This window comes from Phalacrocorax aristotelis, chromosome 2 (assembly GCF_949628215.1).
Source record: "Phalacrocorax aristotelis chromosome 2, bGulAri2.1, whole genome shotgun sequence".
Classification (NCBI taxonomy): Eukaryota; Metazoa; Chordata; class Aves; order Suliformes; family Phalacrocoracidae; genus Phalacrocorax; species Phalacrocorax aristotelis.
In genome coordinates this window covers 40008624-40033692 of record NC_134277.1, presented here as the reverse complement: position 1 = coordinate 40033692, position 25069 = coordinate 40008624, and the positions used below count along the sequence as shown (strand labels likewise).

Here is a 25069-nt window from a genome sequence, read left to right as displayed (position 1 = left end):
TGAACTAAAGCAAACATATAAAGCATATATGGACAGTGCCATGGCTTGGAAGAACCAAAGGAAAAGCATAATTGAAGTGATTTCCAAATTGATAATATACCAATTGTAAAAGTCTAAGTGTGTACCTCGTTGTGTTTGTCTTTATATATTTCCTTTTAAATACAGTTTTCTTGGAGTTAGAAAGCACTTGTAAACTAAGCAGTTACAGTAAGTGATATTTAAAATTCAGCTGGCAGTCGTAGATAGCTACTTAGTGTGCTTGGGCAAATCAAACTGATCTGGCTGGCATAGTTCTTTTGTGTTGCGAGTTAATAAATTGCTGTACAGTGACCAAAATGCAGTCTTGACAAATGTACTCTTCCACTGTTAATGCACTGGAAAGGTCATTTTTTCCTTCTTATTGCTCTGACCATAACACCATCTGCTTTTCACCCTTTTATTGGCATCCTCTTATTCGTTGCAGCCAATATTAGCTTCCAACACTCCTCGTGAACTTCTAACATAGTTCTTGTTCACTCAGGTGATAGTGATGTGAATGCCATTCAGCAGCCTGTGACGATGAACCTGTGTCACCTACTTCCTGGGTTTTCAGTTTTGTGCTTTCTCCCCTTTCGCCCTTCATCTTTGGAAGAACTTCCTTGTAAATAATCAATAGCTACCTGATTATGTTTCTTCAAATACTTCCCTAACTCCGTCTTTCTAGAAAGTTAATATAAATCTTGATAAAACTAAAATCAGCCATCAGACCAATCTATATTATCGCAGTCTCTCTCTTTTTGGATGCATTTGCATCCCTCTCTGTTATCTTATACTTGACCTATGATTTCTGAAAAAGAAGTGGTTAAAAGGAAGTTTTTCTAGGATAAGAGGCCCTGAGTCCAGAAGAGGGATGAGGATGGGCCTCACCTCAGCTGTGCTCTGTAATCCTCACCATCCCCAAGGACTAGCATCAGTTATCCCTGGAATCAGACTAAAAGATGAGTTGGGGAAGCTAGAAAAAGGATGGAAAGAGGCTCCTGCCCCACTTTACAGTCTGTTGAAACCACACTTGGATTTTTACTTGCAGTGTGAGAATTGGAGGTACTATAACAATTACTTCAGACTCCAAATAATAAAACATTTGAATGGAGACACTATTGTTCTACTATTAGACATCTAATGGTGATGTCATGCCTGGAAAATAAGGAAAGGTTTTAAGCATTTTTGCTACAGACTCATGTGATTGCAAAATAGCTAAAGAAACACTGAAGTATTTGTTTCTGTGGTTTTTTTCCTCCAGATAAATACCCTTCAGTTGGAATTTATTTTTGCCAATATGTATCATTCTGTGTCTGAAACCAGTCACCCTTTGCAAACAGAGGAACAAGAAATAGGCATTGATCCCTTGCAGAGTTATCTGAACAAGCCAGGGGAAGGTGAGTTTTCTATTTCTGTACTTTTTTGACTTTCTACCTAAAAACTGTTTCTGCCTAAAATGTGTGTCACGATAACTGTACCTGTCATAATTTGTTTAATTCTCCCAATGAAGTTGAACAGGGCAACTTAAAGAACGTTTCACAGAGTACGTGTGGAACACACTGACACTAATGAAAACCACAAAAAGTCAACTTTCAATTACAGACAGAAACATTAGCCAAATGTTTAATGCGCTGTCATCCTTTTTTAATCATAAACCAAACACTGACTTCAGCATAAGAATATTGAAATGCAGTATGGCTTTGTGTTACTTCCTCAAGCATGGGCTCTTACACTGCTTTGATTTTAGAAATTTTTTTCTGTTTTGCTTTTATTTTTTTTAATCCTGCAGTAAAGTTCAGTATAATATTTTGGATGAGATTATGCAAATAAAAAGGCTGATTTTCTTTTTTTTTTGTTTGTTCGTTTGTTTGACTCATCACCTGTATTCTTATTTGAAAAATAAAAAAACCTGGAAGTTGAGATAGGATGAACAGGCTTTAAAGGTAGAAATTACTATGTAACCTAAAGTAAATTAATTAAATGCAGTATTTGGAAGACTGTAATGAACAGTGATAACAAATTGCTTGCATAATGCAACGGATGTCTGTGTTGCTTGTCTTTTCTACTCATTTGCTAGTAGTGACAGTATAGTTAGTTCGAAGAAAGTGATAAGCTTAACAAGAAAGCTCGTTCTTGTCATGAAAACATTCCTCAAGTACTCAGTTATACACAGTGGCACCTTAACTACCTGTAATTTTCCAGTCATTTAACACATAGAATTATAGAACCATTTTGGTTGGAAAGACCCTTAAGATCATCAAGTCCTACCATAAACCTAGCACTGCCAAGTCCACCACTGAACCACATCCCTAAGCACCACATCTACACGTCTATTTAAATACCTCCAGGGATGGTGACTCAACCGCTTCCCTGGGCAGCCTGTTCCATTGCTTGACAACCCTTTCGGTGAAGAAAGTTTTCCTATTATCTGACCTAAACCTCCCCTGGTGCAACTGTACCAGGAGGGTAAAATAAAAAATATATTTTAAATTACAGGGTTGAAACAACTTTGTCACGTTTCTTAAGTCCCTACCCAGATCAACTACTCTGTGTGGGTGTATCTGTCTATAAAACTTCTGTTTACTAGTGCTTATTAAAAAAGCTATGTCAAGTTCTGCTTAGTCAGGTTTATTACTTCAGTTTATAAGAAGCTGACATTTTGCTTTAAAATATATTGGTAAAACTTCAGTGTCCCTTTGAGCTTTTTTTTTTTCCTTTTTTTCTTCATTTTTTTTTTCATTGGTTTATAAAGCTTTTTCAGTGTTAGAAAATGAGAATGAACATCTAGGGGGAAGTATTTTAAAACCTGGTGATTAAATGAAATACCTTTTCTAGGTCAGTGTTCCCCCTCTATGATATTTGGCAACAATATGGGGCCATTTTAGTTTAATAAACTAAATGCTGTTTTTTACATATTTTTAGAAACTTAGAAATAATCTTTTGCAGTAGACTAAAATAATAGCCATTTTCCAAAGGAAATACAGCTTGCTTCTAGTCTTCCCCAATCAAGAAAAAGATAAGCATTTTCTTCTGATTTTTTCCCTTAAAAAAAATACTGGTAATTCTCTCAACTCTGTTTCAAGAAAAGCCAAGATTTTTACCCTGTTAAAAAACCACTGTAAATTAATTTTACCCTTTATTGTGCCCAGAAGCGATTAGTTACCTTGACTGAAAAGGTTTCTCATTTTTATCCCAACCTTAACATTTCTATGACATACAAAGTTATTAGTATTGAATTGATGTTTAAAAGTGCCATTAATTCATTTACCCCAAATGTTCATTAACAATGTAAATGTATGCTGATGTTCTATGAGACAAGGAAGTGACTAATGACTCTTCGCACTAACAACACTTAAAATGAATAGAAACTTTAGATAGCTAATCTTGAAGTAATCAAGACCCTCATTCAGCTTGGCATCTCTGTATGCTCTAAAACAGCTGTCAACTGTTAAAAATATATACACAACACACACATACGCACATGCGAAGATAAAGATATGTAAATACATGGTTCCCCAAGTCATAAAGGTTACCAACTATGGTACATTTTTTATCTTCTATCTATGTAAATATTTTATATAAAGCATCCATTTCATCTTCATAGGTTTTTTTACTGTGAAACACACACGGCATTTTAATTTGAAAGTATATATATCCAAAATAAGTCTTTCAAGTTTAAATGTTTCATTTTTTAAAAAGCATATGCTTAGATGGTGCTAGGTGTTTGGGCATCGAAGTATACAGTCATTCCTATCCATGCAGTTTGTCCATCACTGTCTTCACGGAAGTATTTCAAAGACAAGGCTTTCCAACTTGGCCTCAAGTTTTAGTCACTTGGTGAAAAGCTGTATTTCCAAGTTTTCTGTATCACGTATCATAGAAATTTGCAAGAGAGGTGATCCATCAGTCAGAGATGCTCTATATAATTGTGGAGTATCAGGACATCTGAATTGTTTTTTGAAGCTGTGCTGAATACTTAAAGTATTACCTTGGAGGCAAAGCGATAGAAGTCTTTACTGAACAAGATAAAGCAACCTGATAAGGATGCTGAAAATAAATATTTAATCATAGAGCTAGTCAGATTTGTTAATCTACATGAAGTATTGTATTTTTAGTGTGTGCAACTGATAACCAAAACTTGATGGAGCAGCAGAGGAATATCATGTCCAGCTGGAGTTTTGAAATCCTCTCACAAGGCATTTTCATAAAATGAAAGAAATTTCAGAAATAAATGGATTGCTGTTCAGTATAGCTGTTTGGAAAACTGCATGCATAGACTGCTTTTTTCTTCATTTGCTGTCAGCTTGGAAGGATATATTGGGTGGGATTCCAGAAGTATTAAAATCTCAGTGAAGGTATATAGAGAAAATATGGTTTATTTGGGACAGGGCTGTTAATACAACGGAGGGCAGACATACAAGTCAAAGTAATCTTGAGACACTGGAGAAGTGGCCTGAGAAGAAGAATAAGACATGGTTCACTAGGAACAGCTGTGAGGTTTAATGTTGCAAATGCAATGCAGGAGACAATTACCTAGCTAAACAAATAAAAGTAGAGCGTAACAGATGAGGTAAGTGTCATTTGGAGAAAGATCTGGGCATTCGTAACACTCCAAATTTTGTGTAACTGAGGAACTTTGAATCTTGAGTTATTGTAAGTCTTGAGAATGTGGTTGTTTGCAAGGTCACAAAATTCAGGATAGGCTCTTAACTAATCAACAGTCAAGATCTTGTTTTCTATCCCTTTAAAACATTCCATAAAAACAGATAGGATAGTATTTCAGTCTTTTTCTGATGGTTGATTTGGCCTATGTTATTTTTCTTGTGTCGGATATTTTTTTCAAGATAGAAAAATGTGCATTGCATATATGCACTCATGTATGGTTTTTTTACATAGCATTTTTAATAGCTGGTAATAAATTTGTGGCAGGGAGTCTCACTTTTGCAATCTGATGCTTCAAATGGAAGATTTTAGTTCTTCAAGAAATATTAATTTTGGATTATATCTTATGGATCTGTTTGTATTTTAATTTACACGCATGTATATATCTGTGCATTGTTATGTTTTCTTTTGACTATAGTAAGTTGATGGTATCTTGCTACATTTTGTATTCTAAAAATCTTCATTATATTGTTCATTTTATTCTAACAGTATTTGTGAATTATTCCCTCTGAAACAGGGACCTTTATCAGAGAAACTGATGAATCTTATCTTTTTTTTTTTGTCTCCAGCAGAGACTGTATAAACCCTGAATATATGAAGAGAAATTTCAGAAACTTTGCTCTTCTACCTTCTCACTCTGTATTGCATCTGACAAACTATTTTGTTCCTTTCCAAATGCTTGAGGTTTATATTACATTGAAATTGAATAACCAGGTTAACTGTTTCTGAGCTGCAGTAAATTTTTACTCTAAGTTATAGTGTTCACTACATTCTGACACAAGTTTTGAAGAGCATAGTAAGTAGTATTCCCCTTTCATTGATGTAATGAGAAAGTTGATCCTCTAAGGACAGACTGGAACAATGCATTTAATACTCTTCAGTTTAATTTGCTCAAGATCACAATTAATACAATTAAGGTCACTTGAAATGAAACTATTAACGAATTGGGTAATTTACTTCAACAATGTCAGTGTGTTCTCACAATTACATTTGCTTTAATTAGTGTACAAGCTATTATTTAATAGCATACTTCACATAGAAAAATGTAATGTGTTCTTTGTTCTTAATAGAAGAAAAGGGGAAACATTTAATGGGTCTGAGTGTTTTGGATTTGGAGGTTGGGAGCATATATTTCATATCTGAAGGCTATAGCTGGTGGTGAGGACAGAGAAGGCTGTTGTAGCTGGAAGGACAAAGATAACTACTGGAGTGTGTGACTAAAATTAATCCGGTTGAGATAGATCAGTTGTGCACCTCATACGTACTTACCATTGCATCCCTCCTGATTCTCAAGCCTGCCATGAAAAATATGAGAGGTGGTCAAAAAAAAATCATATTTCCATTTTGACCGTATTCTGTGTGTTTCCATTGCTCATCTTTAGAAAATTTTGCTGTTCTGGCATTAATCTCATAACCTTGATCACTAGAAAGTATTACCATGAAGTTTGAGATAACTGGTTTATATCAGTGTTACACAGAAAACATATAGAAAAAAGAGGGGAATGAATTAATAAATACCACCTTCTCTGGACCTAACAGGGCCCATGTGCTACCAAATAATTTCCCCAAATCTTAAGTGTAATTCACATGAGACTGTTTTGGTCTTGGGTACAACCTTTCACATTCATTCCAGGGTTAAGTGAATTTTTCCTGTCAGAAAATTGTATTATCCCCTAATCAGTCTGTAGCTATTAAGTATTATGAGTTGGGGTTTTTTGCCCTTAAAACCATCTTCAGTCAGGGAGAAAATGCTAATGCAGACTGCCCTGTATGGCATTTATCCGTCTCTGTTTTTAGAGATCATTTCCGTGATTACATGTAAAAGAAACAACCATAGAGTTCTAGACTTCTCTGTGCAAGAAGTACATTCCAAGGTAAAAGCAACTAAGAATGCAAACACAGTGAGTTCTTGAAGCCTAATTACTTTTATATCAAATATTTTTCAATGGTATATTGTATGACGTCATGTGTGTCATGTAATGTGTGTTCTTTCATCTTCTCTCCAGGGAGGAACATGTACATGAAGTATAGCACTGTGTTTTTAAGAGTGCTTTTAAATATGCATGCTACTTTGTGTTTTCATTAAAAAGACAAGATTGAAACAGAGAACCTCTTTGCATTATACTGGCAGCAGGAGATGCTGAGGGTTGCGATTGTTCTTAATGCCTTTGGGATTTTGTCCTATGGTTTGCAGGAGGCCCTGAGAATGCCCTGTGTTCTTCATTGGCAAGTTTCACCCCTCAGGCAGAAAGTCTCAGTGTGCGCCACCAGCACAGTCGTTGGTAGTAGTCCTCATTCAGAACCCTTGTGCTTCTTATCCTAGGCTTGGGTTTTCTGTTAAAGGCACAGGTAGACTAGAGGAGAAAGAGCTGTCTTCAGTCTGGGTCGCTTCGTATTGGATGAATAAAAGCAAGAGTGTTTTTTCCATCTTCAAACACCATATGCTAACATAACAAGCATTTTAATATTCATTTATTAATAATAACTACTGTTTAGCTTGCTTTTAATTGAGCATCAACAGGATTGTAGTGAAAAAGTCTGTTGGAGCAATACAGCATGTCTTGAGCTAACTTAGCCTGCCACTAGCTCCTTCCCAACAACTCTTCATTTTCTCTTCTTTTTCCTGTATTAGAAACACATTGTCATTATGAGATCAGCTAATAGAGAAGCTATGCATGTTTAAAAATACATATATTTAGTATGAAGTTGGTTGAAAATAGCCAGCACACGGTACATTTCTTTCCTTTAAAGACTGTATTTGTACAGGTGTTGACATGCCCATAGAAATTTGCCAGTTGTGGGCCCTTTGGTTTCAGTGTCTTGCTGCAAAGTCCTATTCAGTAACTGCAGGAGTATTTTAAGTGACTTCAGCTGTGCAGCAAATGTGAGTAGCTGACACAGTCTTGTGGCTTATTGGATTGCAGAGTTGGATTTTCATCTCTAGAATTGGTAGCTCCAGTTTTTTTGGTGGCTTCATGTGAGTTGCACATTATATTAATTCCGGTTTTCAGCTTATATTGTGGCATAGGTAACTGGTAGAAACATCATGCAGGGAAATTGCCTTCAGTGGTTGATAAGGCAGATATTAGAGAAGGCATTCTGGACACCTATGTCTGTTGATCTAAAAGAAATCTAAGAAGTTAATTTTGAAAGTTCTACTCTAAATAGGTGTATGAAAATGAGACAATTCTCTCTAATGATGTTGGCACACTACCTCATTTCACTCATCTCAGCCCCACCTGAATAGTGGCATAAATCACTTGCCACCCTCATGTCATTTTTCTAATAACACCTTGTGACTCTACTTTGCGAAAAACTGATTTCAGCATTTCTTTTTCTTTTCCTAGCTTTTCCCAAATCCAGGTTAAAGCTCAACTAGTTGGGTCTTGTCTCTCTTCCTAGTATACCTGTAGTATAATACATGTGGTATAAAAGGAAATGGTGCAAGTTGAATGAAAAAGAATGAATCTTTTAATAAATTTTACATGCTTAGAGGAGCTTAAAATACCAGACAGAAATTTCCATTTTAACTATAGTAACCTACTGAACAATAAAATTAAAACAGAATAATCTTTTTTAATACGACCTCTGTAAATGTAATTAAGAGTATGTTAAAACTAGCTCATTATTAGAAGTTATACAGAGGCTAATGACAAGAATGGAATCATTCTTTGAATATTTTACTCAGACTTGGTACAAAATATAATATAGAGGTTACTACCCATAAACACCTCACATATTAAGTGTTTCCAGGCAATGTTCAAATTATGTTAAATGGCTCTACCTCCTGCATATGGAAAAGGCAGATTCTCTTAATTTAAAAAAATTGAACTGTACAAGTTTGATTGTACTTGTGTATGTATAATAAAAGACTAGTAAATCAGAATTCTAGCTGAGGCCAGCATGATTGGTACAGGATAATAATTAAATGTTTGAGTTCACTTCTGTCCTGACATACAGAAGATTGTAATTTACAAAGCAGTCTGTGAATTGTGTGCTGCTAGCTGATATTACAGACCTCTGTGTCTGAGATTAAATGTATGTTAAAACATTTTGAAAGAGTTTAACTGCCACAGATTTGATTGTATTAGAAATTGATTGCTCTATATAACAGAAATATGTCAGCACAGACAGGATCTTTCCTGTCTTTCATATATGTGGACATTTATAGAGATCTGGAGTTCCTTATTTTAAAAAGGGAAGGGTTCAACCTACTTTCACTTAAGTGCCAAGTGATACTGCAAAGCTTCAATTTTAGGCTTCTAATTGACTGATAAGCCTGTTCTTTAGCCTTGGGTACACTGTCCTCTTCGGACATGCAAAACTAAGAGGTGTGGAAGGGGAGAGAAATAAAATAGCATCATACTTAAAATAAGTGGTAAGAAATGATATGGTAAAGTGTTCATTATTTATTGACAATCTGGCCTTTTAACAAAGAAAAATAGGCCTATGCTTAGGTTGCCGCTGCTACAACAGAAACAGCTGATACTTTAATGAACAACATACTGAGGGCCATCCAGGACATAAGGCAAATTAAGCAGGTTACAAACTGCATATCTTCTGTTTAGGTATAGGAGATCTCCCCAGCTCTGACAATTAGCTTCACTGATCAGGCAAGCAGACAGACAGAAACAGAAGGAGGCCATTTGTATCAATTTGAGGAACAGAACTAGTAATGAAGTAAAATATCCATACCAGGTAGTTTTACCTCCACGTTGGAACAGATATTTCTAAGCTGGTTTCGGCTTCGCAACGGCAAATAAATAAATAAATACATGCTGCTTAACAAAAGGTTCTTTTCTGTTGTTTACAAATTGAGAGCAAAGGAATAATAATACTTCTAACCTAGAGGGTTTTTTTAAAAGGAGAAAACATTTTCTGGACATACAAGCAAATATGAATCTTGGTAACCTGACAGCTTTGTTTAAACATTGAATTTTAGTTTCCTTTCATGAAAATCTTTTCAAAGTACAGCAATTCAGCTGTAAAAACCTGAATACATTAATGATGACAAAGAACCTCTGGAATGAGCCAACATTTGTTTTTGTTCTTTTACAACATTTCCTGATGAATTGCACATACAAAATGTTGCAGGTTATTTTAATTTTCTTTTTTTACTTTGATAATAAATGTCTCCACTGTTTACCTTTTTGGTTAAGGTACCTTATTATTACTAATCAGTTTTAATTATTTATAGCAAAATGACTGTGAAGGATGTTTCTTTGATGTTGAAAAAGTCAGGGACCTGATCCTGATCCTATTAAAATTAATGGCTAGGTTCCAATTGACTGTAAAGGTAACAAGCCTGAGTGCCCTTATTGTCTAAAGGAAGCAGCAATTTCGCCCAGGGTACTGGATTGTGGTTAGTTACTTGGAGTTCCTCAGTTTTGGGAGTGTTCACATTTCAAGCACTTGGTGTCAAGATTTGGCCACACAGAGGCAGAGTGCATATAACTGACTTCTAAAAGTCCTGGTCTTCTTTTTACTCATAAGATAGCCAATAATTGAAAAAAGGCTAAATACACAGGGTAATGGGAGAAAGTCCTTATCGCTAAACAAAGCTGAGTGCTAAAATGGAGGGAGTGAGAGAAAGGTGTGTAGTCTTTCTGCTTTTCCCTGTCTCTCTCCACGGTCAACAAAACAGCAAACTAACCCAAGTCTAAACAATACCGGATAAGGAACACCAAGGCTCAAATGCATATATGTGAGCTTATGTTTAAATCTTGTTTTGTATAAGTGAACTATTGCTGGGGTTTGTTTCTAAATATTTTAAGCTTGAGATTTATATGGATGTACATGTACACACACTATGACAAGATTGAACGCTTCTGTCAGATCTAGAATATCTTTTAGTTATTCATAAGTATCCTTGTTCAGCTTTTTCATCATGTCAGATGTTTAGATCACTGCATCAGTAATCATGTGACTGTAATGTTTCAACTGCAGTACAAATGACACAAAAGGATATAGCAAATTAGATTTATTTTCACTATTTGCGACAATCACACAAGCTTATGACGCAGTTTGTGCTCCATGGCTTGAGCTGTTTAAAAAGGGAGGCGGGACTTGGGACGTTTGTTTTGCATCTGTGTGCTTACTTCATCCTATTAGAAGGTGTCATATACCAAAGAAGCTATGAAATTAATTCTCATAACTGCCATAGGAAGAATAACTAGACTATATGTTCTCATACAAAAAGAAATTTGAAGCAGGTGAAATGACACGTCTACAAACAGTCTGTAGCAGGGCCAGGAACTGGGCCCAGATCATTCAAGGCCCAGGGGCCTGCCTCAGTAACAATGCCATCCTTCAGCTCTAGTTTTCCTTCAGCTGATTTTTGTGAGGCAGGTAGCTAATTCACTAAAAAAAGGGTATCTTCGGTATATGTCAGAACATACACACAGCCTTTTCATGTTTTCTATACAAACCTAAAATAAATAAGCACTTGTCAGGTTAGAAATTTCAACTAAAAGTATTTTTGTTAATGGAAATTAAAAATATTTCAGAAGATGCCGATCATTTTCACCTTTTCAGTATTATGAGTAATCAAGTAAAGTTAGAAAGTTTTGAATATGTTAAACTGTTCCCTAAACTCTGGTAAATGGTGGCTCAGTACAGATCGATACGGGTGCTACTATTAAAATGTGATTTGGCCGCAAGTTTAAGGAATGCTACTGCAGCTAACAAAATAGTTACCCAAGTTGATTTGCTTGTGTTTGTTTATTTCGCTATTTTGTATCTCAGCATTGCCAGCTCCTGTCTTAAGAAGAGCGAAAACACTAAATCTTCTTAAGAGGATTTTTTTTTTTTTTTTAAAGTAAGCGCTATGTACTGCTTTTACTGTTTCATTATGTTACTAGATACTGGGGGCATTAGCTGGCTTGACATATTGCTCGATGTACTTTGCAAATCAGTGAATACAGTGGTACCTTCATGTTTACCCTGCAGCTACTGTTGTGGTAAATGGAATACCTGTGTCTCTGTTATTTCATGGAAAGTAGGTGGGAAGGTCAACAATCAAATTTAATGTAAGCAAGCTATAATGGCCACTTAAAAAAAAAAACAAACAACCACTCTAATTTTCTTCTGTTAAATATCTTAATTCTGTACAAACAGCTGGCAGTTAAATGCTTCTGCTTGGATACTAGAATGATAAACAATAATACATAAACTGTGGGATATGAAGACTGCACTCAAATTTTTGAACAAATCCCATTCAGTTTAGTGCAACTGGGACCATGTAACCAAAATATTAGCAAGTAGTCTGTATGATAAATTTCTCCACTAAAATTTTGATATCCCATTACAAATTATTATTCTCGATCATCCTAGAAGTTAAAAGGCACAAACTTCATCCAGATAAAGCTTTTATGGTGGTGATAATTCTTTTCTTCTGAGAAATTGGATTTGTAATAGAATCAATGATTTAACCTTAGGAAAAATGAACTGTATAGTGTTTCAGTACTAAGTGCAATTGAAGGGATAGAGTTCTCATGTAATACACGTGAAAATAGGTTTTCAATGATGTGAAAATATTTGAGTTTCATTATAGTGGAGTGCATTTTCTGTATATTAGTTGTAATATTTGAAGATACCATTGTTGCTTTTGTTTACTTTTCATTTGAAATATTTAAAGGGTGGAGCAATGGAACATAAATCTTTCCATTAATGGACATTTCTACTTTGCACTGAGATGAATTCTCATCAAATTTGATTTGCTGACTGGTGGCCAGAACAGATGTTATCTTAATAGAAGAAAGAAGCCCTGTTGAGCCACAAGGCCACCTCCGAACTTCTGTGGCCCAATATTGGTTCATTCTTTATCGAAGTGCAAAAGAAACCACTCCTTTTCAGAAGTGTACAAAGCTCCATTCTGAATTATCACAGCTAGGTGGCCACAACATTATCGGCTACACTATGATTGAGATTTTATTGCCAGAAAAAAAGTAACATTAGTTGTTGCTATTCTAAAACAAACAAACAAAAAAAGTAAAAATACCCTTGCAGGTGAGTTTGTGTCTTTTGCAAGAAGAATTTGAAAGAAGGAATGTAAATCAAAGCTTTTACTGTGGAAGACTCTAGTTCTATTTTGGGGTTCTTGTGAGTATAACCAGTGAAAACTTCTGTTTTAAAAGTTCTGGAATTAAATAGACATTCTTCTATAGGATTAAACTTAATGTATTTTATAAATGTATATTTATGATGAAAACATGACAGTTGTAGTTGCAGCATTTGCATGAACTAAAGTTACACCCTTTTAACTATGCTGTTAGAGTAGCTGCTTGTTCAAGTGAAGTTGTTTTTTTTTTAAGGAACTGGGTTGTAACATACTTCCATTAGAAGTAAATTTCTGATTTGGAAAAATATAAACCCTGTAATAAATGTTCCTTGACTTAAAAAAAAAAAAAATATATATATATATATATAAAAAACCTGTATTAACTTGTGTGTGGCTCTTTCTCATATGTTTAATTTTTGCAAGGAAAAAAAGATTTATTTTTTTTTTAAATAAAAACCACTATAAATGAAAGCCACAGATTTAATTCTGGACACAAAAAATCTGCTGCAGATTTTTCCTCTTTGAATTAATACTTGTGATACTACAACTCATCTAGATACTGCAAATTTAGGAATATACTTGCGGGTTTTCTGCTATTTCCAAGACACTTACTCATAACTGTCAGATTCAATTTGAGATTCCTATGGAAAAATGAGCCTGCATTTGGTATCTGGCATTTGCATTACTTGGCTAAGGACAGTTTTCTTTTTTACATATTACTCTGTTCCTTGCTAAAGCTGTAGCTCAGAGCAGCGACTCTGAAACTTTTGAACGTACCTAAGTGGTTTTTTTTAATTAATATATAAAGATGAATTTAAACTGAACATTGTATTAACTGTGACAACCTCTTAACTCAAATACAGAAGTCAAACATTCCTGATTTTTGTGAAGCTGAAATCAATTGTCTATCGATAGTTACTTTTGGTATATATAACTAAATTATAATAATTGCATTAAAACAATACTGAATCTTAAGATAGGAAGTGGTGACATCTGAAAATCGTGTAGTAAATTATGTGCACAGTGATAATCTTCTGTTAGCATAGCATAAGGGGCCACTTAGACCATGGATTTTACAGTGTGGGCACTTACTATAATGATACCAAGTCTTTGCTGCAGGAGAATGAAAATAATGAGTTACTTTATTGATTTGATTCCTTCATGCTAGAATCATATTAGGAAAAAAAGGCATGATTATTGAGAAATTTTATTAATCAAATTTTTTTTAAGGTAATTTAGACCTTTAAAGATTACTTGAGGCATTGGAAGCCTTGCATGGAACTTTGTGAAGGGCACAGAATTGTGTAAATACCATGTTCAGCCGCCTGCCAGTGCCCCATCTGGCTGGCCACCTAGATAGTCATTGATGGATCAATCCAAGCCACCACAATGAAGTTTGTACACCTGGTAAATAGTCCTTTGCTTAGGTCTGTTCTTTGACCATCAAGTGATTTTCTGTTTGTAAATTGACACCATTTTGCATCAAAGATGATGAGTCAGTTTTGGGACTTTTAACTTACTTTATTAGTTCTCATTTACCAGTTGCTTCTAAGTCTGATTCTGGTTTCAATTTCGATGAAGTTAAGGCAAAGTACAATTTGAGGGCTTTGGATTGGGTCTGATTTTTTCCTTCTACAAACCATATGACAGTGCTCCAAAGGCCTGTCTTGTGGCTGGTAAAAGCAAAATAAAAACACCTATAAAAGGTCCCACTCTGAGAAATATGTACTAATTTCAGGCAAAAATTCTTTTCATTTGGTGTTTACGAGTTGTACTTTTAAAACTTTGCCAAGAGATAGGGAGGAGTGTTTCAAAAATAAGATGCTTAAGTAAAATGACTACAAAAGCATGTAATCTTCCATTTTAGCGTATTTCTTCTTCTGAGTAAGTTATGCTCTAATAAAAATTAAAGAGCAAGTTGCCTTTTGAAGATCAGGTCATCGTAATTCATTGACATTAGGCCACATAACTGAATAATGTCTTACTTCAGTGAAATACATCAAATGAGATCAACAATTATGACTCATAAACATGCCTCGCAGGCATAAAACAGCAGGGAATTAGCATGTGAGGCTGATAAATATGCATGTAAATAAGCTCCCAAAGGAATAACATGGGTTTGATTGATAGGTTTAGAATTGGAACATATGTAAACCCCTTTATTCCTCATTCTGGTGTAGCTAAGTAAAGATGCGTTTTACTTGTTAAAAGTTTCAATAACTTTGTAAATCTTAATGCCACATCTGCTTTTGTGTGTGCAGGCACGTGTGGGTGTCGCTTGAGAGATTGATTGAATTGTCTACAGGGTAGATGCCCTCACACTAAGATTGTAGTGTTTGCGTATGTATATTGGAGTGGTTGTGTATGTCCATGCACATGTATACATATCTGGGCACTGTGTATTAGGCGGTGTTGAGCAAAAGATTATTTGATTGTGGGGTTTGGTTTTGGTTTTTTTTACTCAGAATATACAGTTTTTAAAGTTTGCTTTGTAAGTAGAAAACCGAGTTGTGAGTTTTGGTATATGCACCGGTATATTTATTTTTGCAAATACATTCTGCATTGAAGGTAATTACTATTTATATTACAGAAAGTCCCACAAGTGCTACTACATTTAAGAGTCTGGCAGTGATTCTTTATAAACTTCCATTTTTGTTGGCATCTTGCAGCTTGAGCTCTTATCTACAACTTCAAAGTACCTATCACAGCAGTATCTTTATGTTGATCAGCACAAGTGTTTATGCTGTGCAGAGATTTACATCTGTATTGTTAGAAAAGTATATAATATACTTTGTGTTTATAGAACATTAATACTTTGCTTTGCCAAATACAGACCAATTGGCTGCCATTGTAATGTGGCCTGGTGTACATCTGCTTTATTACCATTCCCTGCTATTAGGCAATAAAAACTTTTCCAACTGATGCACTCTTACTGATGTTGCATCACAATGTAATTATGCTAAAGTGGTCTTAGACCAGTGGCAAGCAAGATGAAAAAACATTTTCAAAAGTATGAAATGTGTATTGACTGTAGTTTTTAGTTATGTGTGGTTTAGAGCTAAGAGTTGTTCTGACAAATTGGAGATGGGGCTGGTATCAGAGATCACAGTTGTTCACATGTGAAAACCTCAGTTCTGTAATACCTGCCTTTTGCTTAGAGATTCCCTTCTGTGGAAACAAAGCTTGAACAAAGTGACTTCCATCTGCTTAGATTTAGAGGGTAGCAGAGAATAGATTTTCCAGTTCAGATCAGTAAATTTAGGAGCTGCTGCTTAGTTCTGAAAGCTGGCTTTTTTTGCTGCTTAAAAAATAAATAAATAAACACGTAGCACTTAGAGACATCACCATCAAGTCTCACGTGGGTTCTCATGAAGCAATTTATAGCTACCTTGTATAACTTGTATAGAAATGTTAAGTTGATCTCTGCTCAGGCAGCATCAACTGCTTAACCCAGACTGTAACAGCCTGTGACACCAAGGAAAAGCGAGCCTGTGTACAGACTAGGGGAGGGGATTTTGCGTAACAGAGCTGAATAAGCAGATTGCTATCAGGAACTCTGATGGACCATGTTTCTAGCTGCATAGCACTGTCCCTTTTCACAGAGGATGCCTAGATATCTCTTGAGCCAACAGAAATAGAAAATAAACCACTTTTTTTTTTTTTCTCCCCCCCCCCCTAACAGTGTGTCCTTTTTACACTCAGGCAGTCAGGGTCTTTACAGGCTGTCACTCAGTTTCTACTCCCCACAAGGAATGTCCTTGAATGGCCCAAGAGAAGCCAGAAAATTGTTGCTAAGTATTTTTTTCATTCACCTCTAGAATTTTCCACATTTTCTCCAACATGTGTGAAGCCACTGGGAAATATGGTTAAATGAGTTAAGCAGACATCACCCATCTGTGCATCTTGGGGAAAATAAAAACAGTGCTGTCCCTCCGAAAGCTTTCTTGGTACTTAACCAAAATCAGAAGAACAACCACACTCTAAAGCTAAACCTAGGCAAGGCTCTTGTAGGAAGAGAGGGAGGAGCACTTTGAAGAAACTGCTTCGTCTGGCTTAGCCCAGTCTTGCTGGTGCGTGGCCTTTGCAGAACATAAGGTGGTCCTAGCACCTGTGCTCCTCCAGAATGCCTGAAGGCTACTGGACACCTGAGAAAACATGACTGCACGTCATGGCTGCTTCAGACAGTGTTAAACACCTGGCATTCAGCCTCAGCTCAGAATTTCAGCCCCCTCACAAGCCAAAATGATCACGTTGCAGCCTCTTCCTTGTTTGTATAAATGTTTTATAATTCTAGTTCAAAGGCATTGCAAGAACCCTAGTTTTGCTCAAGTCTTGATTCACCCTTTAATGTTGTTCATTGCTGCTCTTTCTACTACTCAAATGATTTGTAATTTGTATCTCTCAAACAGTTCCCACTTGGATTTCTCATGCACTGAAAAGTCAGATGCCTGACATGACTGTGTAAAGTTAAGTGCTTGGGGTTAATGAATGGCATTAAATTTTATGAGGTCATGTCCAGTAGATGTTAAAAGAAGCTTAAGGGAACTTTATCACTGATAGAAATTAACAGTTGGCACGAAAGAATGCCTGAGGGAGTTCACTTCTAAGCAAAAATAAAATTGGTGGTATAAAAAGTAAAATATAGAGTCACTGTGATTAATATAAACATTTTTGTTAGGTAATCGGTTACATGGTGCAGTAAAAGAAATGAACCTCACAGTTTGAAAGGAAAGAATATTATTGTATTTAGAAAGCAATTAATGTTTCTAGTAAAAAAAAATCTACACGTACAATATTTATATTCTTTCAGTAAACATATAACCTTTGGGGCTATATTTATCAAATAGTCAAGTCTCCACTTATTTACATTAGTTTTTTCTTTGGGCAAAATGTGTTTTCCCTAGTGGAGTACGTTATTTTGTTTCATTAAACCTTTATTTCTACTCACATGCATTGCTTATATTACAGACCAAATGAGTAAATTCTGTGTACTTAAGTCATCTAAGGTTTGTGTTTTGGGGTGACTGATGGATGGCATGAAAATTCTGTTTCAAAAGGAAAATGGCTACATTAACTTATGGATAAATCTGTTTTGCATAATTATGTGGGGAACTATTCAGTAATTACACTAGTATTCACATGCTGTAATTTTCGTCATCTTTATTCACTGTCAGTCCAATGAGAGGAAACAGAAAACTTGTTCAGATGTATATATTCTTTCTTGCTCTGTCTTACGACCTGCAGTCACAGCATATAGTACTTTTTAAAATAATGCCTATCCTCCCACAGTGTACCTGGGAGGATTCTGCACCCATACTTCAGAGTCTCTAATACCATGCTATGGATTTGCCTAAATGACCTTGTGCAGACCCATTCCTTTCACATCACTTGAGGTCTGTGCCATCTGGACAATGTTGGAGGTAGCAGTGCCATGCCTGCTGAGAATGCAGAGCTCTTGTGTGGAAGAGTCAGAGTTTCTGGATCAGAGCTGCTTCTCCTTTCCAGTTGGGCAAAGAGGTACCATCCCTGTCATACAGCATAGCAAGGCATGGCCACATCCAAAATTTGGAAGGTGAACTCAGAAGAAAAGTTAAAATATTTTAGAATCTGTAGTCCCTCAGAACTCTTCTGTTGCTGTCCAGATTATTATTTTTGTGGTTTAGTATGAACTACGTACATGAACCATGCCTTTTCACAGTTTCCTTAGGTAGTACTTGGTCAAAAAATCCAAAGTGAAAAAGTTGATGCTGTCTGATGCTGGATGACATTTTTGTTTTGCACTAAGACTGTTTTCTTTTTGGCTAAAAGATATTGCATGTTTTCTATCTCACAGAACTGGGGTAACTGTCTAGAAAAAATGACTGCCACTAAACATTTATCCTATTATTGTGTAAGCTAAATCACCAACCTTTTAAGAAAACTTCAATGTAATTGTTGTCTGCAAGAAAAATCTAGTCATACTTGTCTAATTTGCATTTTTGAAATCTCGTATTTCTTACATTTCCATGTGCTTCATACTTGCATCCTTATTTCTGTTCTGAAGTGCTACCAGGGATTGACACTACTCATCCTCTTCACAGGAGGGCAAGGGCAGAGAACAAAAATCTGTCCCATGATGGATTACATACTTCTTCGCAGAAATGTTTTGTGGGGAGTTTCTTTCTCAGTATCTACAACAGAGGGACCATTGTTCAACAAACTACCTTGCACTGTAGTAAATAGAAGTGTTTTGTCATTCTGCTGTCAATTTGATGTATTTTTATATTCTGATGTAGCTGTGGGCTTTCATCTCTTAGACATCTAAAGTTTACTGCTAATGCATATGTACCTTTGCTCTTCAAATTTTTCTAGTTCCGTCATTCACAACATGTGTCTGCTTTTGCACCAGCGAAGTACACAGTTGGTGCTCTCCAACTAAGGGTTGATTTATAAGAATTTTGATTAAAATCTAGTGTTTTCATTATGCTTTGGCATATTTTGATTTGGCAGTTTTAAACTGAGCTTGCTCAATACTTCTATGCTGTTTGGTGACATGTTTTTTCATTGGAGAAATTTATAGAAGATGTAGGGTGCTGCTCCATTTCATGTTCTCTGAGGTGTGGGTCTACTGGATACACAATGTATTCTGAGAATTAGCAGCCTTAATTAGCCTCAAATCAGGAGTGTAGGGCTTCCTGGCTTCATCTGATAAAGCCGAGCTCGGCAGCTGTAGGCTCAGGTGTCCCTTTCTGGTGCAGGTTCCTTCTGTGCAGTTAATTTGATTAGGATAAGGGCTGTTCCACTGGCAGCAGGAGAGTCAGGGCTGAGTATTTAAGTCTGTGTGGCAGTGTTGGTTGTCTTCAGGTTGTTGGGGGTTTTCTCAGACCATCTTGCACAAGTTTGCCAGGTACTGGTGCTATCATAAGGCAAAGGTTTCCTAACATGTTTTTTGTTAACAGTGCACTTGTGAATTATTTTACCTCTAGACTCTGGTATTGATGGAACATCTTGGTTTTACCCAGATAACTTTAAACTTTACCTAGAGACTAAGTTGCTTTTTCAAAATCATGCACATAATAGATTTGTTAAGGAATGAAAAAATGTGCTTTCAGTTGTGCCATGAATGATGGAAAAAAGAAGTAAAAATCATATGCACTTCTAATGTGTTGTGTTCATGGTTTAATAAACCTTTGGTTATCTCTTTACTCTTTTGTTTGGTGTGCGTAATGCTGCTAAAATGTGTTATGTAGTTATATTATTAAAAATATATCTTTTTAATAGATTTGAGCAGGATCCTATTTCTAACTAATTTAACAGATTATCCTGCATTTTATGTTGATATAAATCCAAAGTCACCTGTCAGACCTACAGATCTGACTGCTTCCAGCAGTGCTAAAAAGAGTGCCCCTCCCTGGCCCTAGGCATTTTAGTAACTGGCTGCTTCCCACGTTGCTTCGTATGGGACTTTCTTCACCTCTTACTGTATGCTTTTAAAACTGTAGCAAAGTCCAGGCATTGCCCAGTCTTGCATCTCTGTGACATCCTAACTTCAAGCTTCTCATCCACTTCCTCAGAGCCAAAACCCACAGCTCAGCTGCTGGCTCTCAGGGGTAGTGCCAGCCCCTTCACGGGATGCCAAGTAGCTCCACTGCCTTTTAGTTTCTCATGTGCCTGAATTTCCGTGTTTCCATTTCCAGCGATGGTGCTGCTTCTTTTATTCCTTCTGGTCGCCTCCTAGCGATAAATGCTGTCTATTATCCCATTCCAGATAAGCAAGTAGCTAGTTACATGTGTCACCACAGTAGCCACGTGGGTGCTCTGATTTCAGGCTGAACCTCTTTGTGTGTATGTGCTGGGCAAAGGAAAGTGGTATGATTTTCACAGTGTTCATAAACGTATTTACACTCAAGGAAGAAGGCCTGAGAAAGTACATTCTGCTTGCAGCAGAAGCCTTTGACATCCATCAGTAGTGCTATAATCATCAGCCTGCTATAGTAGCTTGCTTTGATAAGAAATGGCAAAGAAGCAAAGCAGAATTGCTTCCGCTCTTTTTAACCTCTGGTGCTGGTTATCATGACACCACCTCCCCAAATTTAGGAGGTGAGGCTGTGTATCACTGCCACGTGGCTTCCTGGCCAGGCTGGCTTTTCTCCTGATAAAACTGTTATTCTTAGTTGAAGAGAAGCTAGCTTCTCACTGAAAGGGCAATTCTATTTCAATAAAAGAGCACTTAATCCTTCCTCGTTTGTCTTATACTATCATTTAATCTTGGCAAAACAACAGAATGTTAGAAAACTTCTGCTCAATCTTTTTCGGCTCTGTTTTTTCCCTAGACTCAGTGGAATATGCATTACTGCTTTTGAATATGAAAATCAAACTATACTTACATATGATTTATTATCCCAAACAGAAGGATCGCATCTATCTATAAGATAGAAATGTGGTTAAAAATAGGATGTAATTGAAGTAAATTAAAGGACAATAGTAGCCTTCAAACATATAAAGAGATGGTATGTTTTTCTTATTGTCATTGTAAATGGTCTCTGGAGACCACCTTTTTAGAGTGATTGTGCATGTCTAAGATTAAGCAAAGCTGCATGACCAGTGCTATCTCAGGAGGATGCTGAGTCATTAACTCATGTTTATTGCCTCTTGCCATCTTTAGATTATTGCAATTTATAGCTCAAAGGCCTTTTAGGCTGTTTATAAGTTAAAATTAGCTAAATTCTTCTGGATGCAAGTGATAAGTCACTCGGTATTTGTGTATCACAGGACGTAAGTTCCTAGCGATGATGCCAGGCAGCTTCTAAGGTTTTTTTTTTCTTTCTGTGCAAAGTCTAATTGTGCTACTTGTCCCTAGTTATACTGGATTACTCTATCCTCTGTTTTGCTAATTTTGCTAATTTGCTGTTTTGTTAAGCGTATGTGCTCTTAAAAGATTTACTGAAGTTAGAGATGATATTATTTATTAGGTATACGTCTTCCATTTCAGTCAGACTACATTAAAGTGTTTGTATCTTATCCTGGAGTCTTTTGGGTCACATTTGGCGATGACTTAGGAACTTGTTTAAGTTATACATGGTAAATCATCAGCCAGGTTAAGTAGCATATACAGGCTGTAGTACAGAGCATGTGAACAGAAGCGGACATAATTTACTATGGACCAAAGACAGGTGCACTGGAGAACCAATAAGTGGGGAAAAAAAAAGGTAAAGGAATCACATTTTACCTTATCCTGTGGATTTTTTCTTTTACCAGTCTTATTGCTGCTGGTAACAAATTCAGTCCAGGCACTACTGGACTACATGCTTATCAACTTCAGTGGAAGTTGCATTTGCTAGTACTGTGTGGTTCCCACTGAACAAGAAGTCAAACTATTTTTCTGAAATGTTTAGATCGCTATTAGCATCACAGTTAAACTTGGCCTTCCCAGTGTGCTCAAAAAGGTTGTATTAAAACACCTCTGGATGTAAATTATTTAAGATTTTTGTACCTTGCAATCACGTGAGAATTCTTCTCAAGCGTTCCTATGGATTAGTTCAGTGGTATTAGAGTAAAATTCCTTATTCTATAGCTACTGTTGTTTTTAGTTTAGAGTACAGCGTATAGCTCAGCCTATTTTGCTAAATGCAGAGGCTTCAGCAGGAAAAAAAAAAAATTATAAGTAAGTCCTTTGAATGTACTTAGTGTTGAATTTATTTTAAATTGAGCTGCAATTCTTACGTTTCTTAAACACTGATGCTACATTCTAATTTCAAAATCAGTCATCTAGACTTTTTTTCAATATCTGTTCCCATCCACGCTTTTTCACACATGCATTTTACATGTGGAAAAGTGGTATGTTAATTTACAGGCTAACCTAATGACAGGGTTGGCGTTTAGATTTGTGAACACTCAGAAGCAGTTTCACTTAAAAGGGAAACCCTCTTATTTTTGTGTGTCTTGATTTAAACCGAATTGCATCGACAAAATCATTTCAGAGATTTTGCCAGGAGAATGCACAGTTTACTCATATATGCCTATACACATGTGCAACTGTGATTTTGCATGCAAAGATCATAGAAGATGCCACTTGATTGTAGTAAATCAGCAATCCAAAAGACACCGGAATGGACTGGGTTTGGAGCAACGTGCAATACAAGATATTCTTATTATGTCCAGAAGTTTTTGTTTGTAACTGCAAACCACTGTGTCTGCCTATCACATTGTTCAGCCGCTTTCTGCAGGGCTAAAACAGGCTTTGATTTTGCACCTTGGTGTCAGCGTTCCTTACCTATTCTCAATGTGACCAGCTTTCACTATTGCAAGATTAGCATATGTGCGGGTATTGTATTGTGTTTTACAATTGTGTTCCTTTCCTAACCCAAATAAGCCTAAAGGGGAAAAACCACTGTTAATGCTTAATATATTTTTCTCATATTGCTGTTGAAGGATAAAAAATGAAATATTTGAGCCTATGTAAGACTTTTGTACTTCTAATGGCAAAGTCTCACAGTTCATTATCTGCATATATTGCCAATTATCATAGTGTATAATTTTTTCTTTCATTCATGGCAAAATATAACATTTTAAGGCACAGTGTTGAAACTAAAATGCTACCAAAAAATCCGTACCAAGCAAGGCGTGCCTTCGAATTATGCACCTAATGCTAAATACACTTGAAGCAAGGGACAAAGAGTCAGGTTTGTACTTAAAGATTGCTCACCAAAAAAGTTGCATCATATTTATTTCAGAAAACTTAAACAACTTGCTCAGAGTGAAATGTTCTTCAACTTTCCAGCCTAATAATTATTTTATAAATATCAGAAGTGCTGTGCACTTAATTCTTTAGCTGAAGGCGTTATTTTCAGTTTCTGTACACTGCTTCAAGCTTGCTCCATTTAATCATTTTAAAAGCTTATTTGGTGTAAATTGAATTTAACACTGTAGTTGCAAGGGTGTTATGTAAAAAGTCCGAAAGATTGTCTGTAGCGTAGGAGCTGCTGGTACCCACGATGGAGCTTCGGAAGGGGAGAAGCGACTGCATCATCTTAAACTCTGCAGCACCCTCTCTTGACACGATACAGCAATGCCGTGAGCTTCCCTCCCTCACTCCTCGGGAATCTATCAAAATACGTAACAGAGAAATCCATAGCTCCAGTGCATTTTACTTTTTAAAGATCTAGTTTATGTAGTAAAATCTCAATTTGCCGTATGTTTTGGGATTAGTTCTCCTTTTATTTTCTTTTTTTTTTTCTTTCTCCTACTGCCAGTTTGGTCTATCAGCGGACCCAAATCAGAAAGCTTCAGTCATCTTAGTCTTTTTGTATTTTTTTTTTTCCTTTGCTGCTGAAGACTTTCCAAACTGCATATTTGGTGCTGTAGAAATACAAATTGTCTGCTCTTTTGTAAACCTTTCAATTGTCAGACTGCTCTCTTTCAAAATAATAGAGGAGCCTGGAATCGCCCATGCTAAAATTAAGAATTTATAACTGTATGGAACAGATGTTTTCATAAACATTTGCTATAATTAATTTCAACTAGGGGATTGAAGGAACAAAGCAGTTTTTCCCTCTTCAAAACTTTATTGCCTTTTCCCCATACAGCAAACTCAGAAATCTTTGCTTTAATATTGTTAATGAAACAAATTTACTCTTCTGTTTGGCTTTCACTGTGAAAAAGGAAAGCTTAATTTGAACAAGATACTGGACTTTGGAACAATGGGCAGATATGCTGAATTTCAAACATTGCGTGTAAAGGATTAAAATATAGAGCACAAGTCTTTAGGTGCTCATTTTTGAGCCCACAACTCTGTGGTGTCAATTGTCAGATTCTTACATACTAGAATAAAATTTATCCAGATCAGTTTGATGCATATGTATCTGTGGAGTAAATAGTATGAAGGAATTTTATGTTTGAAGAGTTGTGAACCTCGGTGTTACAAAAAGCAAAGGAGTCTCGTGGCATTATATACAGTTTTAATGCATAGTAAAATGCTTATTGTATGTTGATTACCCCTTTATACTCACAATAAAGATCTGCAATCTGTTAAGCATTTTTTTTTGTTTGCATTATGTGAGGAACACATTTTGACTAAAATAATTTTTCCATATTTGTATTGTCACTAGTTTTTTGGGGATATTGTTTGGAATGTATATAGTTCAGGACCAGAATTTCGCTGTTACTATGAAGAAGAAAAAATATCCATTCATTATTGTTCTTTTTTTACTGGTTCCTGTGTATTGTATAAATATCATTTGAGGAAAAAAATGTGTAGTTTTAAAATAAGCACAGCTTAATTGTTTTACACCTGAAAGAACCGGTGCAGCTGCAAGGATTTTTTTGAGCAAACTAGAATTCCTGACTGATCTG

At 36.0% G+C, this 25069-nt stretch overlaps 1 protein-coding gene across 6 annotated transcripts in view; it reads left to right on the top strand.

Moving 5' to 3' along the window:
* The window catches only part of TBC1D5 (TBC1 domain family member 5), a 321595-nt gene that overhangs the window by 124761 nt on the left and 171765 nt on the right, over positions 1-25069 (top strand). For all 6 annotated transcript variants that reach the window (XM_075083197.1, XM_075083195.1, XM_075083192.1 and 3 more), the window contains one exon: positions 1280-1415. In XM_075083197.1, coding sequence (XP_074939298.1) covers positions 1316-1415 — 100 coding nt within the window. In that variant the 5' untranslated portion in view covers positions 1280-1315. The remainder of the gene's footprint in view (positions 1-1279; positions 1416-25069) is intronic.